The sequence below is a fragment of the Dendrobates tinctorius genome, unplaced genomic scaffold (assembly GCF_039654945.1).
Source record: "Dendrobates tinctorius isolate UK_male_01 unplaced genomic scaffold, ASM3965494v1 ptg000107l, whole genome shotgun sequence".
In the NCBI taxonomy this organism is placed as follows: Eukaryota; Metazoa; Chordata; class Amphibia; order Anura; family Dendrobatidae; genus Dendrobates; species Dendrobates tinctorius.
In genome coordinates, this window is record NW_027361775.1 from 14,085,768 (window position 1) to 14,110,344 (window position 24,577).

At 40.2% G+C, this 24,577-nt stretch overlaps 1 protein-coding gene across 3 annotated transcripts in view; it reads left to right on the top strand.

The window, feature by feature from the left end:
- Window positions 1-24,577, top strand: part of CSMD1 (CUB and Sushi multiple domains 1) — a 2,734,739-nt gene that overhangs the window by 2,430,206 nt on the left and 279,956 nt on the right. For all 3 annotated transcript variants that reach the window (XM_073589180.1, XM_073589181.1, XM_073589182.1), the window contains exons 49-50: window positions 1,391-1,579; window positions 15,024-15,209. In XM_073589180.1, the coding sequence (XP_073445281.1) occupies window positions 1,391-1,579; window positions 15,024-15,209 (375 nt within the window). The remainder of the gene's footprint in view (window positions 1-1,390; window positions 1,580-15,023; window positions 15,210-24,577) is intronic.

Below are 24,577 nucleotides of genomic sequence, written 5' to 3' on the forward strand. Positions count from 1 at the left end.
TTGGTTTTGGTATGTTTTTTGGTGCACCAGTAAAAATGGCATGAAACTCTGACAACATTTTTTAAAGCTGTGAACTAAGAGTCAGAAATTCTTCCTGGGGCAATCCCCATAATGTCCCTGTGTCATTTGAGCAGTGTTTCCATCATTTTCTGATGTTTTTAGACCTTAAAAGGACCCCAGGGGGATCGCGGTAAAAATGCTTGGGTCTCCCATAGATTTACATTGGGCTCGTTCTTCTGTCCGAGAACCCGAGTATTCCAATTTGCTCGACCCGAGCAACGAGCACCCAAGCATTTTAGTGCTTGCCCATCACTAGATATGGCCTTTTGATGGCCTGTTATTGCATTTTAATGCATTGTTGTGCTGATCAATAAAACTTATTTCTTGCATTTTGATTTTTTTTCCTTGTTATGCTGTTAACCTATCTGATTAATTCTTTTTATAGGTTGATAGATCAGATGATTCTGAACCCAGCAATAGCAAATATGTGTCATTTTTATTATTGTTTTCTTGTGAATGAGGTGTGATTTCAACTTTTTTATATATACAGTATATACATATACATATATATATATATAAATACACTGCTCAAAAAATAAAGGGAACACTTCCATTTGCAACAGTCTGTTTGTGTTCCCTTTATTTCTTTGAGCAGTATATATATATTAATATTTTATTTTTAAAAACTGTTTTTACTTTTTACTTGCTTCAATAGTCTCCTTGGGAGATTAGAAGCTATGAACATCCCATTGCCTGTGCTACACAGAATAGAGATCAGCCACACTCTATGTAGCAGAAATGCTCATTTGCCATAAGCACCAATCGCTGGGTAGCGCTCATAGCAATCCAGCAATGATAACCACTAGGGTCTGCTACAGACCCCTGGTTGTCATGCCAACCCATCGTCGACCCATGGTCATGTGACATGGATGCTGATGGGCAGGATTAGTGAAGCGCTTCCGGCATGATCATGTTAAATGCCCCTGTCAGAGATTGACAGCAGTATTTAACATGCTAACAGCGACGGGTGGATCGCAATTCCACTCACGGCTGTTAGGGTTACATATCAGCTGATGAAATCAGAAAAGTTGTGGGCTGATCGAATGAGCCCGCAGCAAACCTGGGGAGGCCACCTTAGAAATAACTGTACGTCTAAGGTTGGAAAGGGGCTAATATGGCTCACCGCCATTTCTCAAATTTGAATGCATATCTCATGGTAAGATAGGTTGGAGACTATTAATCTCTAGTATAACTGCATATGTACAATGTAAAGTTATTTCTTAGATGACTTGCAATTTTCTTACATCAATAAGTGCATACTATTCTATACTTTCGTTAGTATATTTGCAACATTAAGAGTTCTTTAAAATGTAATATTATTGTTTTCTAGCGGCCTACTGCAGTTTGAACACAATGATAAATTATGGTGGCATTTTGAACAAGACAGGTATAGAGCTTGGATCAAAAGTTTGCTATTTTTGCAAGCCAGGCTATCAAATGATTGGTAACAGAAACACAACTTGCATTAGAAATCCTAATGGGATGTATGAATGGGATTCACCAGCACCAATATGTAAAGGTAAGCCATGTGTTTTTACTTTCTCAAAAATAGTGGTATCTGAAATATTCCAAGTTAATAAAAAGAAGAGAACTAAGAGAACTAATCTTTTAAAAGTCCAACAGATACTGTTCCAAACCAAATTTGAACACATTACTACATTTCTTTCTAAAGAAAAGACTATTGTAAAATCCTTTGCTTACGATTGGGTTCTTATCCTCTGTGCTGTTCCTCATCCATATTCGACTCATCCAATAGTATTAGGATAAAAGGCTCAAAAACACATAAAAATACTATCTAACTATTGTCTTACAAAGCACCTGTCACTAAAGATTATCGTGTTATGTGTTTTATCCATCATACATTTTTAGACATCTGGGACTTATTAGTTACTGCAAATTTATTGCAAATTTTTAGTCTTTACCAAAGGTCGATGCCCACAGGACCAATAATGTAGAAAAGAATTAAGGTCCCCAGCGAATCTTGTGAGCCATTCCCCTTTTGTAAAAACCACACATATTTACACTTAATAAAAAGTCCCTTGTCTCTGAAACCAAATGACAGATTAAAAAATAGTTTTAAAAAATGCATATTTGGGGAGAAGCAGGAATTAATTAAAAGCAAAAATTGCTTTACTTAAAAGGAGATACCGGCGCTGCTACCCTGTTGTGTACACACATGCAGCAATAAACGGCAAGCTGTCTTCTAAAGCTTGCTTTCAAGTAGATAAAATAAAAGATGAAAAATGCAAAGTACACTATGTACACAACAAAAAAGAATCTGTAGAAGCCACAATCCAGGATGAAGAAGGATTTATCCTTCAAAATACATAAGATAAGCTACTCCTTGATCCATGGACTGTTCTGTAGCCTGGATTACTTTAATTGCAGACCAATTAGATTATACAAGCTATTGTAATTTATGAACAGAGCCAGCAAAATATGTTGGTAGTGGGGTGGAGATTTGCTCTTTTGTGATGTATTGGATCATGCATTGTAGTTGAGCATGTGCCTCTTCCCTTTGTTCTTTCACATCCCGTGGTTAACCCCTTCACCCCCAAGGGTGGTTTGCACGTTCATGACCGGGCCAATTTTTACAATTCTGACCACTGTCCCTTTATGAGGTTATAACTCTGGAACGCTTCAACGGATCTAGGCGATTCTGAGATTGTTTTCTCGTGACATATTGTACTTCACTTTAGTGGTAAAAAATTTTCGCTATAACTTGCATTTATTTATGAAAAAAACAGAAATATGGCAAAAATTTTGAAAATTTTGCAATTTTCAAACTTTGAATTTGTATGCCCTTAAAACAGAGAAATATGTGACACAAAATAGTTACTAAATAACATTTCCCACATGTCTACTTTACTTCAGCACAATTTGGGAAACAACTTTTTTTTTGTTAGGAAGTTATAAGGGTTAAAATTTGACAAGCGATTTCTAATTTTTACAACAAAACTTACAAAACCATTTTTTTTAGGGACCACCTCACATTTGAAGTCACTTTGAGGGGTCTATATGGCAGAAAATACCCAAAAGTGACACCATTCTAAAAACTGCACCCCTGAAGCTACTCAAAACTACATTCAAGAAGATTATTAACCCTTCAGGTGCTTCACAGGAGCAGAAGCAACGTGGAAGGAAAAAATGAACATTTAACTTTTTAGTCACAAAAATAAGATTTTAGCAACAATTTTTTTATTTTCCCAAGGGTAACAGGAGAAATTGGACCCCAAAGGTTGTTGTCAAATTTGTCCTGAGTATGCTGATACCCAATATATGGGGGGGAACCACTGTTTGGGCACAAGGCAGGGCTCAGAAGGGAAGGAGCCCCGTTTGACTTTTTCAACCTAAAATTGGCTGGAATTGAGATCGGACGCCATGTCGCGTTTGACGAGTGTCTGATGTGCCTAAACAGTGGAAACCCCCCACAAGTGACCCCATTTTGGAAACTAGACCCCCTAAGGAACTTATCTAGATGTGTGGTGACCACTTTGAACCCCCAAGGGCTTCACAGAAGTTTATAACACCCAGGCGTGAAAATAAAAAATCATATTTTTTCCACAAACATGATCATTTAGTCCCCAATATTTTGTTTTCCCAAGGGTAACAGGAGAAATTGGACCCCAAAGGTTGTTGTCAAATTTGTCCTGAGTACGCTGATACCCAATATGTGGGGGGGAACCACTGTTTAGGCACATGGCAGGGCTCAGAAGGGAAGGAGCCCCGTTTGACTTTTTCAACCTAAAATTGGCTGGAATTGAGATCGGACGCCATGTCACGTTTGACGAGCGTCTGATGTGCCTAAACAGTGGAAACCCCCCACAAGTGACCCCATTTTGGAAACTAGACCCCTTAAGGAACTTATCTAGATGTGTGGTGACCACTTTGAACCCCCAAGGGCTTCACAGAAGTTTATAACACCCGGGCGTGAAAATAAAAAATCTTATTTTTTCCACAAACGTGATCATTTAGTCCCCAATATTTTGTTTTCCCAAGGGTAACAGGAGAAATTGGACCCCAAAGGTTGTTGTCAAATTTATCCTGAGTACGCTGATACCCAATATGTGGGGGGGAACCACTGTTTAGGCACATGGCAGGGCTCAGAAGGGAAGGAGCCCCGTTTGACTTTTTCAACCTAAAATTGGCTGGAATTGAGATCGGACGCCATGTCACGTTTGACGAGCGTCTGATGTGCCTAAACAGTGGAAACCCCCCACAAGTGACCCCATTTTGGAAACTAGACCCCCTAAGGAACTTATCTAGATGTGTGGTGACCACTTTGAACCCCCAAGGGCTTCACAGAAGTTTATAACACCCGGGCGTGAAAATAAAAAATCATATTTTTTCCACAAACATGATCATTTAGTCCCCAATATTTTGTTTTCCCAAGGGTAACAGGAGAAATTGGACCCCAAAGGTTCTTGTCAAATTTGTCCTGAGTATGCTGATACCCAATATGTGGGGGGGAACCACTGTTTAGGCACATGGCAGGGCTCACAAGGGAAGGAGCCCCGTTTGACTTTTTCAACCTAAAATTGGCTGGAATTGAGATCGGACGCCATGTCACGTTTGACGAGCGTCTGATGTGCCTAAACAGTGGAAACCCCCCACAAGTGACCCCATTTTGGAAAATAGACCACCTAAGGAACTTATCTAGATGTGTGGTGAGCACTTTGAACCCCCAAGGGCTTCACAGAAGTTTATAACACCCGGGCGTGAAAATAAAAAATCATATTTTTTCCACAAACATGATCATTTAGTCCCCAATATTTTGTTTTCCCAAGGGTAACAGGAGAAATTGGACCCCAAAGGTTGTTGTCAAATTTGTCCTGAGTACGCTGATACCCAATATGTGGGGGGGAACCACTGTTTAGGCACATGGCAGGGCTCAGAAGGGAAGGAGCCCCGTTTGACTTTTTCAACCTAAAATTGGCTGGAATTGAGATTGGACGCCATGTCACGTTTGACGAGCGTCTGATGTGCCTAAACAGTGGAAACCCCCCACAAGTGACCCCATTTTGGAAACTAGACCCCCTAAGGAACTTATCTAGATGTGTGGTGACCACTTTGAACCCCCAAGGGCTTCACAGAAGTTTATAACACCCGGGCGTGAAAATAAAAAATCATATTTTTTCCACAAACATGATCATTTAGTCCCCAATATTTTGTTTTCCCAAGGGTAACAGGAGAAATTGGACCCCAAAGGTTGTTGTCAAATTTGTCCTGAGTACGCTGATACCCAATATGTGGGGGGGAACCACTGTTTAGGCACATGGCAGGGCTCAGAAGGGAAGGAGCCCCGTTTGACTTTTTCAACCTAAAATTGGCTGGAATTGAGATTGGACGCCATGTCACGTTTGACGAGCGTCTGATGTGCCTAAACAGTGGAAACCCCCCACAAGTGACCCCATTTTGGAAACTAGACCCCCTAAGGAACTTATCTAGATGTGTGGTGACCACTTTGAACCCCCAAGGGCTTCACAGAAGTTTATAACACCCGGGCGTGAAAATAAAAAATCATATTTTTTCCACAAACATGATCATTTAGTCCCCAATATTTTGTTTTCCCAAGGGTAACAGGAGAAATTGGACCCCAAAGGTTGTTGTCAAATTTGTCCTGAGTACGCTGATACCCAATATGTGGGGGGGAACCACTGTTTAGGCACATGGCAGGGCTCAGAAGGGAAGGAGCCCCGTTTGACTTTTTCAACCTAAAATTGGCTGGAATTGAGATTGGACGCCATGTCACGTTTGACGAGCGTCTGATGTGCCTAAACAGTGGAAACCCCCCACAAGTGACCCCATTTTGGAAACTAGACCCCCTAAGGAACTTATCTAGATGTGTGGTGACCACTTTGAACCCCCAAGGGCTTCACAGAAGTTTATAACACCCGGGCGTGAAAATAAAAAATCATATTTTTTCCACAAACATGATCATTTAGTCCCCAATATTTTGTTTTCCCAAGGGTAACAGGAGAAATTGGACCCCAAAGGTTGTTGTCAAATTTGTCCTGAGTACGCTGATACCCAATATGTGGGGGGGAACCACTGTTTAGGCACATGGCAGGGCTCAGAAGGGAAGGAGCCCCGTTTGACTTTTTCAACCTAAAATTGGCTGGAATTGAGATCGGACGCCATGTCACGTTTGACGAGCGTCTGATGTGCCTAAACAGTGGAAACCCCCCACAAGTGACCCCATTTTGGAAACTAGACCCCCTAAGGAACTTATCTAGATGTGTGGTGACCACTTTGAACCCCCAAGGGCTTCACAGAAGTTTATAACACCCGGGCGTGAAAATATAAAATCCTGTTTTGTTCCCACATAAATGATCATTTAGTCCCCAATTTTTAATTTTCCCAAGAGTAACAGGAGAAATTGGACCCCAAAAGTTGTTGTTCAATTTGTCCTGAGTACCCTGATACCCCACATGTGGGAGAAAACTACTGTTTGGGCACACGTCAGGGCTCGAAAGGGAAGTAATGACGTTTTGGAAAGCAGACTTTGATGGAATGGTCTGCGGGCGTCATGTTCCATTTGCAGAGCCCTTGATGTTCCTAAACAGTAGAAACCCCCAATAAGTGACCCCATTTTGGAAACTAGACCCCCTAAGGAACTTATCTAGATGTGTGGTGAGCACTTTGAACCCCCAAGTGTTTCACTAAAGATTATAATGCCCAGGCGTGAAAATATAAAATCCTGTTTTGTTCCCACATAAATGATCATTTAGTCCCCAATTTTTAATTTTCCCAAGAGTAACAGGAGAAATTGGACCCCAAAAGTTGTTGTCCAATTTGTCCTGAGTACCCTGATACCCCACATGTGGGAGAAAACTACTGTTTGGGCACACGTCAGGGCTCGAAAGGGAAGTAATGACGTTTTGGAAAGCAGACTTTGATGGAATGATCTGCGGGCGTCATGTTCCATTTGCAGAGCCCTTGATGTTCCTAAACAGTAGAAACCCCCAATAAGTGACCCCATTTTGGAAACTAGACCCCCTAAGGAACTTATCTAGATGTGTGGTGAGCACTTTGAACCCCCAAGTGTTTCACTAAAGATTATAATGCCCAGGCGTGAAAATATAAAATCCTGTTTTGTTCCCACATAAATGATCATTTAGTCCCCAATTTTTAATTTTCCCAAGAGTAACAGGATAAATTGGACCCCAAAAGTTGTTGTCCAATTTGTCCTGAGTACCCTGATACCCCACATGTGGGAGAAAACTACTGTTTGGGCACACGTCAGGGCTCGAAAGGGAAGTAATGACGTTTTGGAAAGCAGACTTTGATGGAATGATCTGCGGGCGTCATGTTCCATTTGCAGAGCCCTTGATGTTCCTAAACAGTAGAAACCCCCAATAAGTGACCCCATTTTGGAAACTAGACCCCCTAAGGAACTTATCTAGATGTGTGGTGAGCACTTTGAACCCCCAAGTGTTTCACTAAAGATTATAATGCCCAGGCGTGAAAATATAAAATCCTGTTTTGTTCCCACATAAATGATCATTTAGTCCCCAATTTTTAATTTTCCCAAGAGTAACAGGATAAATTGGACCCCAAAAGTTGTTGTCCAATTTGTCCTGAGTACCCTGATACCCCACATGTGGGAGAAAACTACTGTTTGGGCACACGTCAGGGCTCGAAAGGGAAGTAATGACGTTTTGGAAAGCAGACTTTGATGGAATGATCTGCGGGCGTCATGTTCCATTTGCAGAGCCCTTGATGTTCCTAAACAGTAGAAACCCCCAATAAGTGACCCCATTTTGGAAACTAGACCCCCTAAGGAACTTATCTAGATGTGTGGTGAGCACTTTGAACCCCCAAGTGTTTCACTAAAGATTATAATGCCCAGGCGTGAAAATATAAAATCCTGTTTTGTTCCCACATAAATGATCATTTAGTCCCCAATTTTTAATTTTCCCAAGAGTAACAGGATAAATTGGACCCCAAAAGTTGTTGTCCAATTTGTCCTGAGTACCCTGATACCCCACATGTGGGAGAAAACTACTGTTTGGGCACACGTCAGGGCTCGAAAGGGAAGTAATGACGTTTTGGAAAGCAGACTTTGATGGAATGGTCTGCGGGCGTCATGTTCCATTTGCAGAGCCCTTGATGTTCCTAAACAGTAGAAACCCCCCATAAGTGACCCCATTTTGGAAACTAGACCCCCTAAGGAACTTATCTAGATGTGTGGTGAGCACTTTGAACCCCCAAGTGTTTCACTAAAGATTATAATGCCCAGGCGTGAAAATATAAAATCCTGTTTTGTTCCCACATAAATGATCATTTAGTCCCCAATTTTTAATTTTCCCAAGAGTAACAGGAGAAATTGGACCCCAAAAGTCGTTGTCCAATTTGTCCTGGGTACTCTGGTACCCCACATGTGGGAAAAAACTGTTTAGGCACACGTTGGGGCTCGAAAGGGAAGTAGTGTTGTTTTGGAATGCAGACTTTGATGGTCTGCTGGCGTCATGTTCCATTTGCAGAGTCCCTGATGTGCCTAAACAGGAAAAAAACCCACATATGACATCATTTTGGATACTAGACCCCCAATGAACAAATCTAGATGTGCCCCCAACTAATCTAATGTAAATTAGTAGTGCATGGAGGTGTGGTACAATTTGAAGCAATCCTTCATGCACAGGCCAGGTTTTTCGGGGCAGGTGTCGCACTGGTAAGTGGTGTCCCTGCGTATTCCTTTTTTGTAACACACTCGACACCTTTTTTGCGGCTTACCTTTTCTTGGGGTTGGCGGGACCACCCCCGGAAAATGCTGACCTGGGACAATATGAGCACCTTCAGTTCCTGAAGTACTGGGGCCCGCTCCTTCCTGAGCGCCAAACATCATGGCCTTAACCACTACCTCCTGGAAATGAAGGTACGCCGTATCGCTGGGGCATGCACATTGTGACAGCAGGAATGCGTTGAGCATTGCCATTTGGACGATGTGCACGGCCAGCTTTTTGTACCACACCTTGGCCTTCCTCAATGCATTGTACGGTTGGAGGAGTTGATCGGAGAGATCAACTCCCCCCATTTTTTTGTTGTACCCCACTACACATGTCGGTTTGAGGACCTGTGTAGAGGTACCCCGTACAGTGCAGAGGGTACTGCCATCACCGTGTATGGTGGTCAAGAGATGGACATCTCTCTTGTCCTTGTACTTGACCACCAGCAGGTGGTCGCTACATTGGGCTCTGCTCTCACCTTTTCGGAGCATCTGCCCAAGTAGCGTCTTCGGGAGGCCTCTCTGATTTTTGCGGACAGTACCGCAGGCTGCGGTACGTCGCTCAGAGAGGGATTTGTAGAGTGGGATGCTGGTATAAAAGTTATCAGTGTAGAGGTGATAACCTTTATCCAGCAGTGGGTGCACCAAATCCCACACAATTTTCCCACTCACTCCCAGGAAAGGAGGACACTCAGGGGGTTCAATCCGGGTGTCCTTCCCTTCGTAAACTCTAAACTTGTGGGTGTACCCTGAGGTACTCTCACACAACTTATAGAGTTTGATTCCGTACCTGGCCCTCTTACTGGGCAGGTATTGACGGAATCGCAGCCTTCCCTTGAAGTGAACCAAGGACTCATCCACGCAGATGTCCCTTTGGGGCACGTACACTTCAGCAAACTTTTTGTTGAAGTGTTCGATGACCGGCCGAACTTTGAACAGACGGTCAAAGTTGGGGTCATCTTGTGCGGGACACGCTGCATTATCAGTATAATGCAGAAACTTGTGGATGGCCTCAAAACGCGTCCGGGCCATGACCATTCGGAACACTGGAGTGTTGTATAAAATATCAACACTCCAATATTGCCGAATTTCCGGCTTCTTCAGTATCCCCATATGGAGGACCAGGCCCCAAAACTGCGTCATTTCAACTGCGTCTACAGGAGACCAGTTTGAAAATGTTGAACGCGGGTTTTGCTCCAAAAATTGACGAGAGTACAAATTAGTTTGCTCCACCATGAGGTTAACAAAATCCTCAGAGAAAAAGACTTTGAAAAAGTCAATTTCTGTGAGGCCGGTGGTGTCAAACTTGATTCCTGATTCTGCCACAAAATCAGGAATCAGTGGCTAGTAATTTTCGGGGGGCGAGGTCCATACGGGGAGCACTGGGTCAGCTGCGGGCATGGTGGGCGCTGCCTCATCTTCTGTCCTGGAGCGTCTGCGTGGCGGTTCCGCAGGACCCGAGGAGGAAGATGAGGAGGGAGAAGAGGAAGAAGAAGAGGATGAAGAATCCGAAAAATAAAGAAAAGTCGGATCGTCATCCAAATCGCTATCAGTTTCGGAGGCAAGTAAAGCATATGCCTCCTCCACTGAATAGCGCTGTTGGGATGAATTTGATGACATTTTTGTGTAAATATGGTGCTTGGGTGTACACTTTATTGAAAACTGTATGTGTACGTGAGGGGGGGGGAGTGATTGGTGTAAACTTTCTGTAAAGAAAAAGCTGTGGAAAAAAGTATAAAACAGCAGGCCCTAGCTGATAAGTGTCACTTATCAAAACTAGGCTGCTTGATGTGCGCACGGGGTGGCGCAAGGGGGGGTGGAAAAAAAAAAAAAAGGAAAACGGCAAACTCTGATAAGTGAACTGTGTCACTTATCCAAGTTTCGCAGCTGCGGGATGTGTGTACGGAGGGGCTAAGGAAAAAAAAGCGAGCTCAAGTGTTGATCGGTGAACTGCGTCACCAATCAACGCTCGGCGGCTGCGCACGGAGGTGGCGCAAAAGTGGGATGGAGGGAGGTAAAAATAGGGGGAAGGGGGATGGGGGGATTGGGGTGGATGAAGAGAGATTGGGCAGGGATCAACAGTTAGGGTTGTAGTTAGGTGGCACAAAGAGGGGTGAAAAAAATGAAAAGCGGCAGGCACAAGCTTGGATAAGTGACGAGTGTCACTTATCCAACTTTTGCGGCTGCGGGATGTGTGTACGGAAGTGGCGCAAAGGGGGCTAAGGAAAAAAAAACGAGCTCAAGTGTTGATCGGTGAACCTCGTCACCAATCAACGCTCGGCAGCTGCGCACGGAGGTGGCGCAAAAGTGGGGTGGAGGGGGGTAAAAATAGGGGGAAGGGGGATGGGGGGATTGGGGTGGATGAAGATAGATTGGGCAGGGATCAACAGTTAGGGTTGTAGTTAGGTGGCACAAAGGGGGGTGAAAAAAATGAAAAACGGCAGGCACAAGCTTGGATAAGTGACGTGTGTCACTTATCCAACTTTTGCGGCTGCGGAATGGGTGAACGGAAGTGGCGCAAAGGGGGCTAAGGAAAAAAAAGTGAGCGCGAGTGTTGATCGGTGAACTGCGTCACCGATCAACGCTCGCCGGCTGCGCACGGAGGTGACGCAAAAGTGGGGTGGAGGGGGGTAAAAGGGGGGTAAGAGGGGGGGTGGAGGGGGGATGGGGGGATGAAGATCGATTGGGGGGGTGAAGATAGATTGGGCAGGGGATCAGGGATCAATTAACACTTACAATTGTAGTTTTCTTTCTTCTTCTTCTTCTTTCTTCTGCAGGGATTGTGATGCTACAAGCTGTGGCACCACAATACCCAGCACAGGAGCTCTTGCTGCGTCCGACCTCTCTGCAGGAATCCTCAGCTAGAGTGAGGACCCCTGCAGACAGGTCAGACAGGTCAGAGGCAGGTCAGGGGGCAGGTCACAGAGCGGTCACATCGCTGCTGTGACCTGTCATTGGTGGGATCGAATGATTACATCGATCCCACCAATCCCTTATCTGCCTGGTGACCATGGCAACTGCCTAGAATCGGAGCTCACAGCTCCGATTACTAGGCAGGTCATGCCCAGGTCACCAGCAGGGCACAGAGCGGTCTCATGGTGACCGCAGCTGTGCCCTGTGGTTGGCGCGATCGCCGATCTAATCGATCGCGCCAGCCAACTCCTGCAGGCCCTACTGGGCCTGCATCAGGCTCCAGCACGATCGGTGCTAATATAGCACCGATCCTGGCCGGTACTGGCAGGGCACAGCGGCGATATAGCGCCGCTGTGCACTGCGATTGGCGCGATCGATCAGATCGGCGATCGCGCCAATCCGGGTGCTTTTTGCCGGTGCCTGGTGTTGCCAGGCACCGGCTCTAGGATCGAGTACATCGGTACTCGATCCCCGCCTAGGACATCATTGTTTCAGCCAAGCTGATTGGCTGAAACAATGAGAAACGCTGCGATTGGCTGTTCAGAATTGAACAGCCAATCACAGCGCTCTGGATGCCGGGGGGGCGGGATCGCAGCCCGGGATGCCGACGCCATCTTTTCTAAGGTGAGATGGCGTCGGAATTTTAATGCGATCACCGCGACTTTAGTCGCGGTATCGCATTAAAGGGCCCGACGTACTATCCCGTCCCCGGTCATACGGGCCCGGGTACCGTGGACGGGATAGTACGTCGGATGGCAGGAAGGGGTTAAAGTTAATGAACATTTGCCTTTTTTTAACTGTAACTAGGCTTTAATCGAAATAGTTAAGTGTTTTGATTTACCTTTTCAAAATTGGTTTCATATACTTTTTTCCTGCAGATGTACTTTGAAAAAAATAAAATACTATATGACTAAATTATATCACTTTTATATGACTTTAGGTTTTCTTATTAATCTTTTTTCGGTCTCAAAAATAATAGATATAGAGACATAATACTGTAGTGAGTATAATAAATGTTTCATTTGTTAAAATTATCTATAAGCCAGGTGACATTATTCCCAGGCTGTCAGTTACTTCACATGTACTTATATTGAAGTACTTGAAGATTCACACTAATTGAAAGGGTCTGTGAAATAATTTTTCAGATATGACTTTCAAATCACCTTTCAGTATTAAATATGCTTCTGCAAAATGCAGCTAATATTAAGGTATGTCTCAAAAATTATAGTGATGGCAAATCTTGCCTAAGTAGCGAGGAAAAATGAGAATACTGAAAATACTTGATCTTATTCATTTGGTAAAGAAATATGATTAAAATGTACACAATTTATGTAAAATATTAATGGCACATTTTAATATTTATCTAAAACATTAAAAAAAATACTATTGTATTCCAGGTTGTCCCTCTAAGTCAAACCCCATCTATACACCCTTATTAGGACATTTGAGTGTCATAGAGGGGGCGCGCTACTTGTCTGGATGAGAATAATTAATGGATCCTCCATTTCAATGGCCACAATATAAACATAACAAAATCTCTTGCTGTAGAAATGACTAAAAGTTTACAACTTTCCAAGGAAATTGCAGCTTCAGCTGTTTAACTCCTTCAAAACTATCAGATTTTTCTTTTTGCACTTTTATTTTTTTTCTTCCCTTTCATCCAAGATCTCAAATTTTACTTCTTTATTTAACATTTTTTAAACAGTATTTCCTTTATTACAGCTAGGGGACTTGAACTTGAAATTGTCTTGATTTGCTTGTTCTATTTACTGCAGTAAATTAATTACTGATCACCTATGTCTCCAAGTCAGTCCTTTTATAATCTTCAAAGAGCACGAAGATGATGGTCACAGTGACCTTTAGTCTGCTCCTGACTGTGATAGGAACCTATTGGCTTCCCGCTATCTCGCAGTGGGATGTCATGGGTGCCATAACATTTGCAGTTCTATTGCATTTTTTCTATTAAAACCTGATTAATCGTACACCAATGGAGCACCAGTAGAAATTTATATTGAGCTTAAAGGGAACCTCTGAATATGTTATTTACCTGCAGATATAGGATTAACCGGCAGGTTATTAGAATTACAACGCTGCCTGACCTCCTTATTTAAAGTGCAATTTCTGGAAAAATATGAACTTATTTCTTCCTTGGAGCTGCCAGTTTTCAGTAATGGAGTCATGTACGGAACAGCTGGAGTCCCCACTCTCTATATTGGGGGTGGACGCGGTAAACAGCCCTGGTGCTTTAATTGACAGCTGAATCTGCAGTGTAGCTGTGAAGAGGAAGCTGACAAAGTGATGAGGCAGGCATGCAGCTGTCACTCACAGCTTAGTGATGACTGTAGCTGTCTCATGCATGCCCCTATAACTGAAAGCTGGCAGCTATGGGAAGGAGGTAAACTTTCTCTTAGCAGCTGCACTTTCAGTAAGGCAGGCAGGCAGCATTGTAATTAGAGTTGAGTGAATTTGTTCGGGTATTCGTCAAGCTATAGCGCTTACCAAATAAACTGCAGAAGGAACCCGGATACATGGAGCATGCTAGCTGATTATCTGATTGGCGCCACAGCTGCAAGTGTCACGGCTGTGTCACAGTCACAGCACATGCATGGAGAGTCCAACACACAGGCTCTCCTTGCATGTGCTGTGACTGTCACACAGATGTGACACATGCAGCTGTGGCGCCAATGAGCTGGTCAACCAGCGCACTCCATATATCCAGGTTCCCTCTGCAGTTTATTCGGTAAGTGCTATAGCTTGATGAATAAGCAGGGACCCTAACAAATTTGCTCAACTCTAATTGTAATGCTAATTACCTGCAAATCAATCCTATATGTTTAGTTAAATAGCATTTTCTAAGTTGACAAGTTCCCTTTAAAAGCTAAATAGGCACGTACCAGTGACTTCACAGATATTTATTATATAGTTTCACTCATAGTATTTTGCCTCATTATCTATTTATCTGTGCATAGAAGCCACAAATTATCTCTAAATAACACCAGTTTTAAAAGCATTTCATGAACTCAGAGAAAAAAAATAAATGGGAAAAGTGCATTAGCATAACCTACCACTTAACATTTATGATATAGAGAGAAAAGCATAAATAGTCAACAAACTAAAATATTACTGCCTTTACATCAAATCTGCACAAATGACCTTTAAATGTAAATCCATATAAACTGTAAACCTCTCGGTGTTGTCGCATTTACCAGCAAGTATATCTCAATCTCAGAGCGGCAACATCTAATAATATTTAAATTTATGTATATTTAAAAAAAACAAAACATAATGCATAAAAACGCTCAGCTTTTATTTATGTTTCCAGCTATATCCTGTGGAATTGCTCAGCCACCTGGAAATGGCACAGTGTCTGGAAATGAGTTTACTTTAGGAAGCAAAGTGATATATGAATGTAATGAAGGCTACAGATTACAATCTAGTCAACAATCAACAGCAGTATGTCAAGAAGATGGATCATGGAGTAATACAGGCAAACCACCTGTTTGTCAGCGTAAGTATAATGGAATGATATTTTTTTCAACAACCAAATAGCCTGTCATGTCATTTATTCGGAATTCAATTGAAATGATGGCAAAAAAGCTTGTCAAACCGCAAAGGAACACTGCTTCATATTTAATAAGCGTTGCTCCATTATTATTTGCACCTGTCAGATATGTTTTAAGTAATTAATATGGAATACAGTTACATATTCTGCTATAATCTACAATTAGAGGACCCCATTTAGGGATATACTGAGTAAAGATTCATATATGTCTTCTTGGATTCTTATTCACTGATTCTCAAAGAGATTGAAATATCGTATAATGTCTGATAAGTGAGGGGCTGAAATCTGGGATATTTTATAAGAAAGTGACCTAACGCTTCTGCAATAGCAGTTGGGATGTGGTGGCTATAAAGATGAGGGGAAACAGTAGTGGAGAGGACAGCACTAAGGCTTTGCAGTAATGGAGTCATGGAGTCAAATGCCACCAAGAACAACATCTGCAAAGAGTTTGTATGTTGTGTGATGTTTCCTCTGGGTATTTAATTTTCCTTGTGATATACTAATAGGAAATTTAGAATGTGAGCCAAAATGGAGACAGTAGTGATGATTAGCGTTGATCAAATCGCTTCAGCTAAGCACTTATCTGAATAGCTATAGCGCTTACTGAATAGCTGCATCGGTAACCTGGATACTAGGAGTGCTCCCGAGAATCAGCTTTTTGGTGCTGCAGCTGCATGTGTTGCCACTGTGTGAGAGCCACAACACACAGACTCTCCATGCATGTGTTGTGACTGTCACACAGCCGCGATACATGCAGCTTCGGCGCCGAACAGCTGGTTCTTTGGAGTGCTCCAGGTATTCAAGCTACCGAGGCAGCTCGCCTGCCAAGGACTTTGCAGTGACCCCAGACTCATACAGGGAAAATTGACCTCCTGTTTCTACATAGAGCTTAGAATGATTTAGCTAGACCAAATAGAATACAGAAAAACGAACTGGGCGGAAGGGGAAAATGAGCAATTGTAAGTACATAGTGCTACACAATATGATAATTGTAATTTATTAGAGGATAAAAACTTTGATGGGATTGCTACTTTAGTTCGCAAAGCCTAGAACCCAAAAACGAAATTCAGACTCATGTAGAGATAAAGGAAAAGCATAGTCATTATCATTTTTTTTATAAAACTGTAAAGTTTTTTTAGTGTTCATATTGGTTATTTGTTGATTGGTACTTTTCAATTTGCTTTTAAGAAATTGACCACAAATATCATTTAGTCAGAGATGCATCTTAATTATTAACCCCGTTGTGTGAACGTGGCCTAATTCCATATTCCCACATTCAGTATTTGGCCAGCATTTTACACAATTATTTGTAGTCTAAACAGGAGTGGAACAATCAGAGGAAAAGTATGATAGAAACACGTCACCAATTCTGTATTTATCACCCACTCCTGGTTTTGACTTGTAAATAGTGACCAAATACTGAACCTGCTAACTAATTAAAATGTTTAAAAATATTTCCTCCTCTTACTTGCCTACTTAGTTCTCCTACTTTAAATATGTTGGAAAATTAGAATGGCTACATGTTTTTCTTCCAATTAAAAAACAGAATTTATCATAATATATTTTATAAGAAAAGATGCTATTACCATTGCCGGGTTATTTTATCAGAGATGATTGATCAAATTCACTTCATTCTGTGTTCTTATTGAGATTGCAATACTGTAAAAACTGGAATGCCTTCAAAAGAGGTATTTATCATAGTTATTTTCTGAAGCTTCAGTGATCAGAGCCTTACAGAAAGGAGAGACAATTACAAGGCCTTGACAGTTTAATTTACTTTTTACTTTTAAAGGGAGGGTTAAGCGGGGGATTTGAACATTTATATTGATTAAAGGCTCTATATTATGATAGTATCTTGGGAACTCCTAATTAATACATCTTAGGTTTTTCTTCTGGTTTACACAAACATGACATTGTATTGCTCTGAAGTCACAGTCTCAAGGATTTGCTGTAATTATTTGAACGTGCTCGAAGATTTACGTGATTTATAATGCTACTGTATAGTGCTTTCAATTACTGTCAAGTGGTAGTGAGGAGTATGCTTCGGATGCAGCGCAGCCCCGATTTGGTCAACTGATCTGAATTTAATTGCATATATGAAACAGCTTTTAAAATGTACTTAGTGGTATGAGCAAGTACTCGATTTGTAAGAATTTTTAGCTTACTTAAAGGAATTTTCCCAAGAACAAAGTTAATTTTAAAGTTGATTTTAATCAACACATCTTGAAATAATAATAATTTCCACAATTGGATGTGTTAAAAAAAAATGTTCCTGTGCTGAGATAATCTTATAAATGTGCCCCTGCTTTGTACTGTGTAATGGCTGTGTCTGACCGTGCAGGAACGTAATCTGATCATACCACATCACTTGGGCAGGGGAGGAAGCAAAAGACTATACAGACAGGACACCATGTGATCACAGCTGATTCTTTTTGTGAGAAAAAGAATTTCCCTGCCTGTTTTTAAAAAAATGTTTTATCTCAAAAAAGGAACTTGTTGTCATCCCGTGTTTTAATGTCTGTATATTTTTGGTTTCCTCCCTGCCCAGGAGCACATGTCCCTGCACAGTCAGATACAGGCATTACAAAGTAGATATCTGGGACACATTTATAAGATTATCTCAGCACAGGAACATTTTATTTAAACACATCCAATTGTGGAAATTATTATTATTCCAAGATCTATTGATTAAAATTGGCTTTGTTCATGGGAAAATTCATGAACAACCCAAGCAGATTGTTATTAGAAAGCTTTAGAATCTTTATAGATAACAGAGCTGGAAAGTTGAAAAAGATGTGCTGATTGCAGATAGTCTAAAGCCACATTCTATCACCGAGGTTGGCTTGTCCATCAGTAAAGCCTTTAACTAATGAACTATGTTATTATGGTAATATTGTCACACATATTATGGAACATTATGATTGTAGACAATGACATTTCAACAGGATAAGATAATTCAAAGAAGTAGAATGCTGTGATATTTCTGGCTAATGAAATGTTAGAAATGTTTTGCATTTTAGCCCAATGCATATGTCCCAATAGCAGCACCTACTGTGTTATGATTTCCCTGCCATATCCATAAAAGGAGCCTGTCATGTAAGGTAATGCTATTATCCTGTAGATATGGGGCTATTCTTCAGGTAAATAGATTTCTTAAACCGTGCAGCACCCACACTAAGAACCACTGCCGGGAGGAAATGAATTTCATTCCCCCACAGACTCACTCCTTCAGTCATAAGGCATGGTTTCAGATTCAACCTTACAGCTGGGACGCAGTTACATCCAACACTCTTAGTGTGGGGGTCACACGGTGTCATATAATAACCTTCAGGTTTACCCCATAACTGCAGGTTAATATCATTATTTTACATGGGAAGTACCCTCTATTAGAACACATAGACCAGAAAAGAACTAAAAGAGATGCAGAAAAAACAGTTTACTGATTTCAAATACCAAACCAATGCATAGTTCACATAACAGTGAAAAATAACACGCTGAAAATACAATTTTTTGGTCTGCATTTCATAATCATAAAAATGACAATACCATACAATGCACAAATTGTCAAAGTCATAAAATCCTCTAATTTTGCATAGTCTTTCCTCACTCTATTACCCAAGATCAGTCAGTCATTCACATTTATTTCCCAGGGTTGTATACTTGTGAGTCACTAATTCAAATCCACAACAATGTGCTTTATCTCATGGATTCAGTTAACAATGTCAGGGGCATCCAACTTTTTCTCTTATAGCATCATCTACCTGCTTGAGAAATTACTACCTACCTTAAAGTATGTCTTTACTACAGATAACCACAAGAGGGATTATTCATCTCTTTTTCCTCATATATCCTCTCTCTATCCTCCATGCCAGATGACTGCACATCATTCTTCCCTTCATATATATATATATATATAAACATATATATATTTTGCACAGGCATCCTCTCCCACTGTTATCACTTGTCACAAACTCCTGCAATACGTATCATTTCTACTGTTTCAAATTTTATCTTTGTTCCCCCAGGTATAATCTCAACCTTTTTCTCTCAAGGTGCCATCTCTAGAAATGAAGACCTTGAGAAGAAAAATAGTTTCAGGTTCAATTTGTTTGGATCGGCTGAAAAATTAAATTAGGATTAAATTAATTAATCAAGAATCAAATGTGCACCAAAAATAATAAATGTTAGGAATAAAAGGGCTAACAAAGAATAATACACTATCTTCACTTATTCAACCCTCTGGTCTTTGCATCCTGTAAAGAGTAGTCAGTGCCGCAAGACTAGAAATCTGAAGATAGGAGGCTTGGCTGGAAATCATCTGGAATTTGCAAATTGACTGTTCCTTATTATCTTCTAATGTTACGATGCATGTTGTGGTATCACAATGTCATGACATGCATAGCCCATGGCCTAGTCAGTGCCTTAGGCCATATACTTGATATGTCATGACTTGCGTCACGATGTGAAAGATGTACAGTATGTTGATGTCAGGAGTATATGAGAAAAGAGGATGCTGTGTGTAGTGGGGAATTAAAAAGAAGCCAGATAGAGCTGAAAATCATCAAATCAGCAATAAAATGATTGGCCTGTCTCCATTTTAATACATTTGCAAGAAGCAAATAAGAAAAACTCCAGATTCTGAAAAATGAAGTTTTTTTTTTAAAAAAAAAGTCAAGACAAATTATTTTCGCCCAGAATCTTTTCACTCATCCGTAAAAACCCGACTTTTTCTTATATGTTACAAAGTCCCAGAGCTGCCTGTACTGCATTCTGGCAGCTGTTAGGCATCATGTAGAAGCCAGCACACCCTATACAAGACTGACATGATGGACATATTAAATACCACATCATTAAATATTTCCAACTGGTTAATGTCACACGTGTACTAAAAAAGATTGGCAATCATCAGTCAGAGGTATTGCTAAATCTTAGATTAACAGGATTTTCATGTCAATAGAGAAAATACAAAATCTGCAAAACACAAACATCTAAAACAGCACCAGTGCCAGGATATTGGACAGTTCTCATGGAGCCATGCTTATTTTGATATTAGAATAACTTAAAAAGTAAACATTGTTTGATTTATTTTGCCATAAATAAATGGTACACATGAGAATTCAAAACTTTGTAATATATCTTAAAGAAATTTACTTTTTTCTCCTCCTGCATTGATCTTTCACTTTGTAGATTCTGTATTGATTTATAAAATCTGTATTCACTGAAGTCAGATTATCACATTACTGAAAGAGAAAATGTTCTACCCATAGGATTCTATGGAGGGGGAGGAGGGAAATACTAAATGTAATAAAACAGCATGCCTCTAATTAAATACAAAATGTATTACTATGCTTAGCAAAGATTTGTCTCAAAAGTAAATAGTGCATTGAAAGGAAAAATACAGGGCGCATCCACTGTGTGAAATCCGTATCAAAAAACACATTAACAGAGAAAAAGGAAGGTGCTCACCTATTGGGGTTGTGAGGAAGTCACAACACCCATAAACGCATGAGAAGCAGCAGCAAGTCTGCACAGGGTCCTAGGACAAATTTGCAAAAACGGCGTGAAAGTGCAATGAGGACTGCGCTTGCTTCTGGTGGAGTACAAGGTTCTTTATTCAGCCAACGCGTTTCCTGAGCCTAATGGCTCACTTCAATCTGCCCTGATGAAGTGAGCCAGTAGGCTCAGGAAACGCGTTGGCTGAATAAAGAACCTTGTACTCCACCAGAAGCAAGCGCAGTCCTGATTGCACTTTCACGCCATTTTTGCAAGTAAATAGTGCAAGAATCCAAGCCACCATGTAGCCTCCTTTCACGGACAAAGTGTGCTTCACTTTTATTTGGAATTGTATATTTATTGATTATCATTCCATAACTGACTTTAGAGGCATAGTCTTTTATGTAATTAATATTGTTTTTAATTATTGTTGTAGTAACAGAGGTTGGACCAACAGGAGTGGAATGGTCCATGACTGATTCACTTTAAATACTTCCTGTTTTGTTTTATTTGACTATTCACTTTTTTACTTGGCTTGACAGGGGCCCTTTGTGACTGAAATGTTTTCTGTGTCATCCTTGGTGCAAATAAAAATATTTTTGTGGAAGGAGGATACCCAGTGCCTTGGATTCTTGGAGTACGTGCAATTTTTGCAACCTAGTGGAGGGGTTGTACTAAGTCTGCAAGGAATAAAGAGTGGTGCATGGGATGCACCTTATTTTGATGTCTCAAAAGTATTGTTTAAAAAAGGCCCAGCTTTACCTATGGTCTGAAATTTCTTCAGTGGTTGATACCTTGTAATAGCTAACTGAAAAGATGGTAGCACATAAAAATCTTCCAAGAATACTCAGGTCCCTTCAGCAAGCATATTTTCGAGACATGAGTAGTCTTAGTTAAAAGCTTACTATTTTGTTACCTTCTTTTCAGTTAACTGTTAAACAATATTAGCCACTGAGGACTATCAGTTTTTAATGTTTGTCTATCTACTGGCCAACATGATATAAAAATATATTTTTCTTCTAACAAAGGGAGTGGTCTGAAATATATTTTGCAAAGCATGGATTCAATAAAAAGCATAGCCTTTTTTGACTATGCTTTTTATTGTGTTTGTACCCCGATCTGCGCATGTGCTCCTGACTCCGGAGTTGTATACTTCTCCGGGAACTATTGAAAGATTGGTAAGAAAACAGACCCCCACTGGTCTGCAATGCATGCTATTAAAAAGCCTGCTAAATATGAAAACAATGAACACAGTTTAGTCACTCTTTAACATTAAACATTTAACTGTTCATTAGAACAAATAAGGTTACAATATAAGGTTTTGGTTGCACACTAGATTCCTCATGTCAAATGCCTTCAATTTTTCTTTTACAAAGGGCTTTTCCTGGAATCAGCAATTATCTGCTATTCATAGGATAGGTGCTTAATTTTGTGACAATGACTACTAATGAAAACAGGAGTCCCCTTTTTGAAATAAAAGTACAATGTTGAGTACAATTCTATCTCTGTCAGTTCCATAAATCCTGAGTGGAGTGACATGATGAGATGGTGCAGGACAACCACTCATTCAAGCAGGAGATATGAAACAGTAGTTCTCAATTAGACTCGAAACAACTGATGCCAGTGATTGGCTGCAAGCAGGGAGAGTTAAAGAAGTGATGGATTTTTCATTAGATAAAGTTTTTTTTTGTTATATTATGCTATTTCATCCAATTAGGTAGGTTTTTATTGGTGGTTCAAAGCCTTTCAAAAAAATTGCATCTCTCATGGAACTCAAAATACAAAAAAAGTGTATTTTTATAGAAAAAAGTTAACTATACTAATTTCCCATATAAAATGTAAGGAAAAAATGAAAATTTATCTAAATACATAAATTAGTGAGATAAAAAAAAGTACAAATAACAGTATTAAAAATAGTAAAATTAGGAAAAAAAAATCTGACTATGTATCGTTTTTGAGCCATGATTTTATGTCGTTTAGATGTTATAGAGAAATTTAATTTAAATATCAACAGGTGTACTGAAAATGTGTTTTGTGAATTCAGCAACTGAATAAGCCTGATAATGGATCCTGAATTGATTTGTACATAGGCATAATGTTGGTATGTGTCTGCAGTTGCCTGAGGAGGATAAGCAACATGGGGTTGTTTCTGTTACAAATAATCTACTGACTTTCTGACTAGGCTTTTTGAATAAAGTGTTTCTTTCATGCCTTTTGTGCGCAGTTCTTTCAAATGCTGATATGCTGACTCATGCATTGGCATTCATTTACTTGTACATTCTCCTTCAGCTGTGGGATTAATGGACTAGTTGCGATCAACATTCAAACTGCATTCATATATAAAAAAATAGGGAAATGCATTAATATTTTTATATTTTCTTAAACGTTTTTAAGATATGAAAATCTTAAAAATAACTCTTTTTTTCTTGATATTTTTCCTGTTAGTTTGAGCAAATAAAAATAATCATGCACCAATACATGCTATAATGCAGATGCATTTTACTCTAAAACCAAAGGCTCTAGTTGATAAAACTATATCTATTGTGTAATAATAAAGAACAGGAGGATGGAGATTGCTACATTTCCTCAACATTTCACTGATATGAACAAAGGGCTTTAGGAAGCAGAAAATCACTTGAATAGTATAGTTTGCTAAGGATTTTTGGAATTACCTTCTGGGCCTGTTTTTTGTTCTTAGCCCTTTATCTGTCAGTACAACCAGATGGGTAGATTCCATGCTGTTGTTAGAACAGTGTGTTGTTTAGTTGGAGAGAATCTGAAAATACAGGTGTCTTTCTAAGAGACATTGTTACAGAGGATTCCAAGTGGTGGCATTGCTGTTTGGTAACACAACCATTTTTTCCTCAGGTTATTTTATAACCAGGGAAGATGATGTTGAGTTTGTGCAGAGTTTTCTTATGCTTGGATGTATTCATTTTGTAAAGCAACTATACAAGTCACCCTTTTCCAACATTGGTGTTGCATGTCCATATGTCAAATGTGACAACTAAAATAGATATGCAAAAAAACTCCCGTTTCTCTCCACTTTGTAGGGAAGACGTCACGGGTAAATATTTGGAATTTTGCTAATTTTCTGCTGTTGATTTTTTTAAACAATTATTCCTCCTTTACCAAAAAGGACTAGGAAAACACATTAACCCTATTATGACAGCACTAAATATATTTTACTTGGGGTTGTTTTTCATAAGTGATGACTGAAAACAATTCCATGTTCTGGAAAAAAGGTTTATACCCACATTTTTTTCATATCCAGTTGTGTTTTTTTTGAGGAATGAAAGTAAATATATGTAATTTTGGTGCTGTTTAACAGATTAATCAAACAATTAACATACAGTACATTTTATGTGTCTGACATTCAAGAGCAAAGTGCTTAGTGAGGCTTTCTCAAGATAAATGTTTGACTACATGCACCTTGATACCACCATAATGTGCTATTTTCCTGCATATGCTGTCCTCATACACATTAGCACAGTGTGTAATGAGACATGTAGCCAAACCCCCTGTCTTCTTCATGAAAAAGAGGCTGTAAAGTTGTAATGTTCATTTATTGATTGTAGATGTGACAGTAAAGGGTGAAACTGTAAGATGCAATAACAGGAGCATTTCAGAATAAATAACTGCACAGTGCATAAAATACAGATAGTCTGCAATACACAGTAGCATGGGGCAATTATACAAAAAGATGATTACCTATCTAATACAACAAACATACTGATAAACACAGGACTGATGCACACAGATAGTGGCTTACCAACTATGCTTAGAGCAGGCTGTTTACAAGGAGCATGCAGAAAAATGAG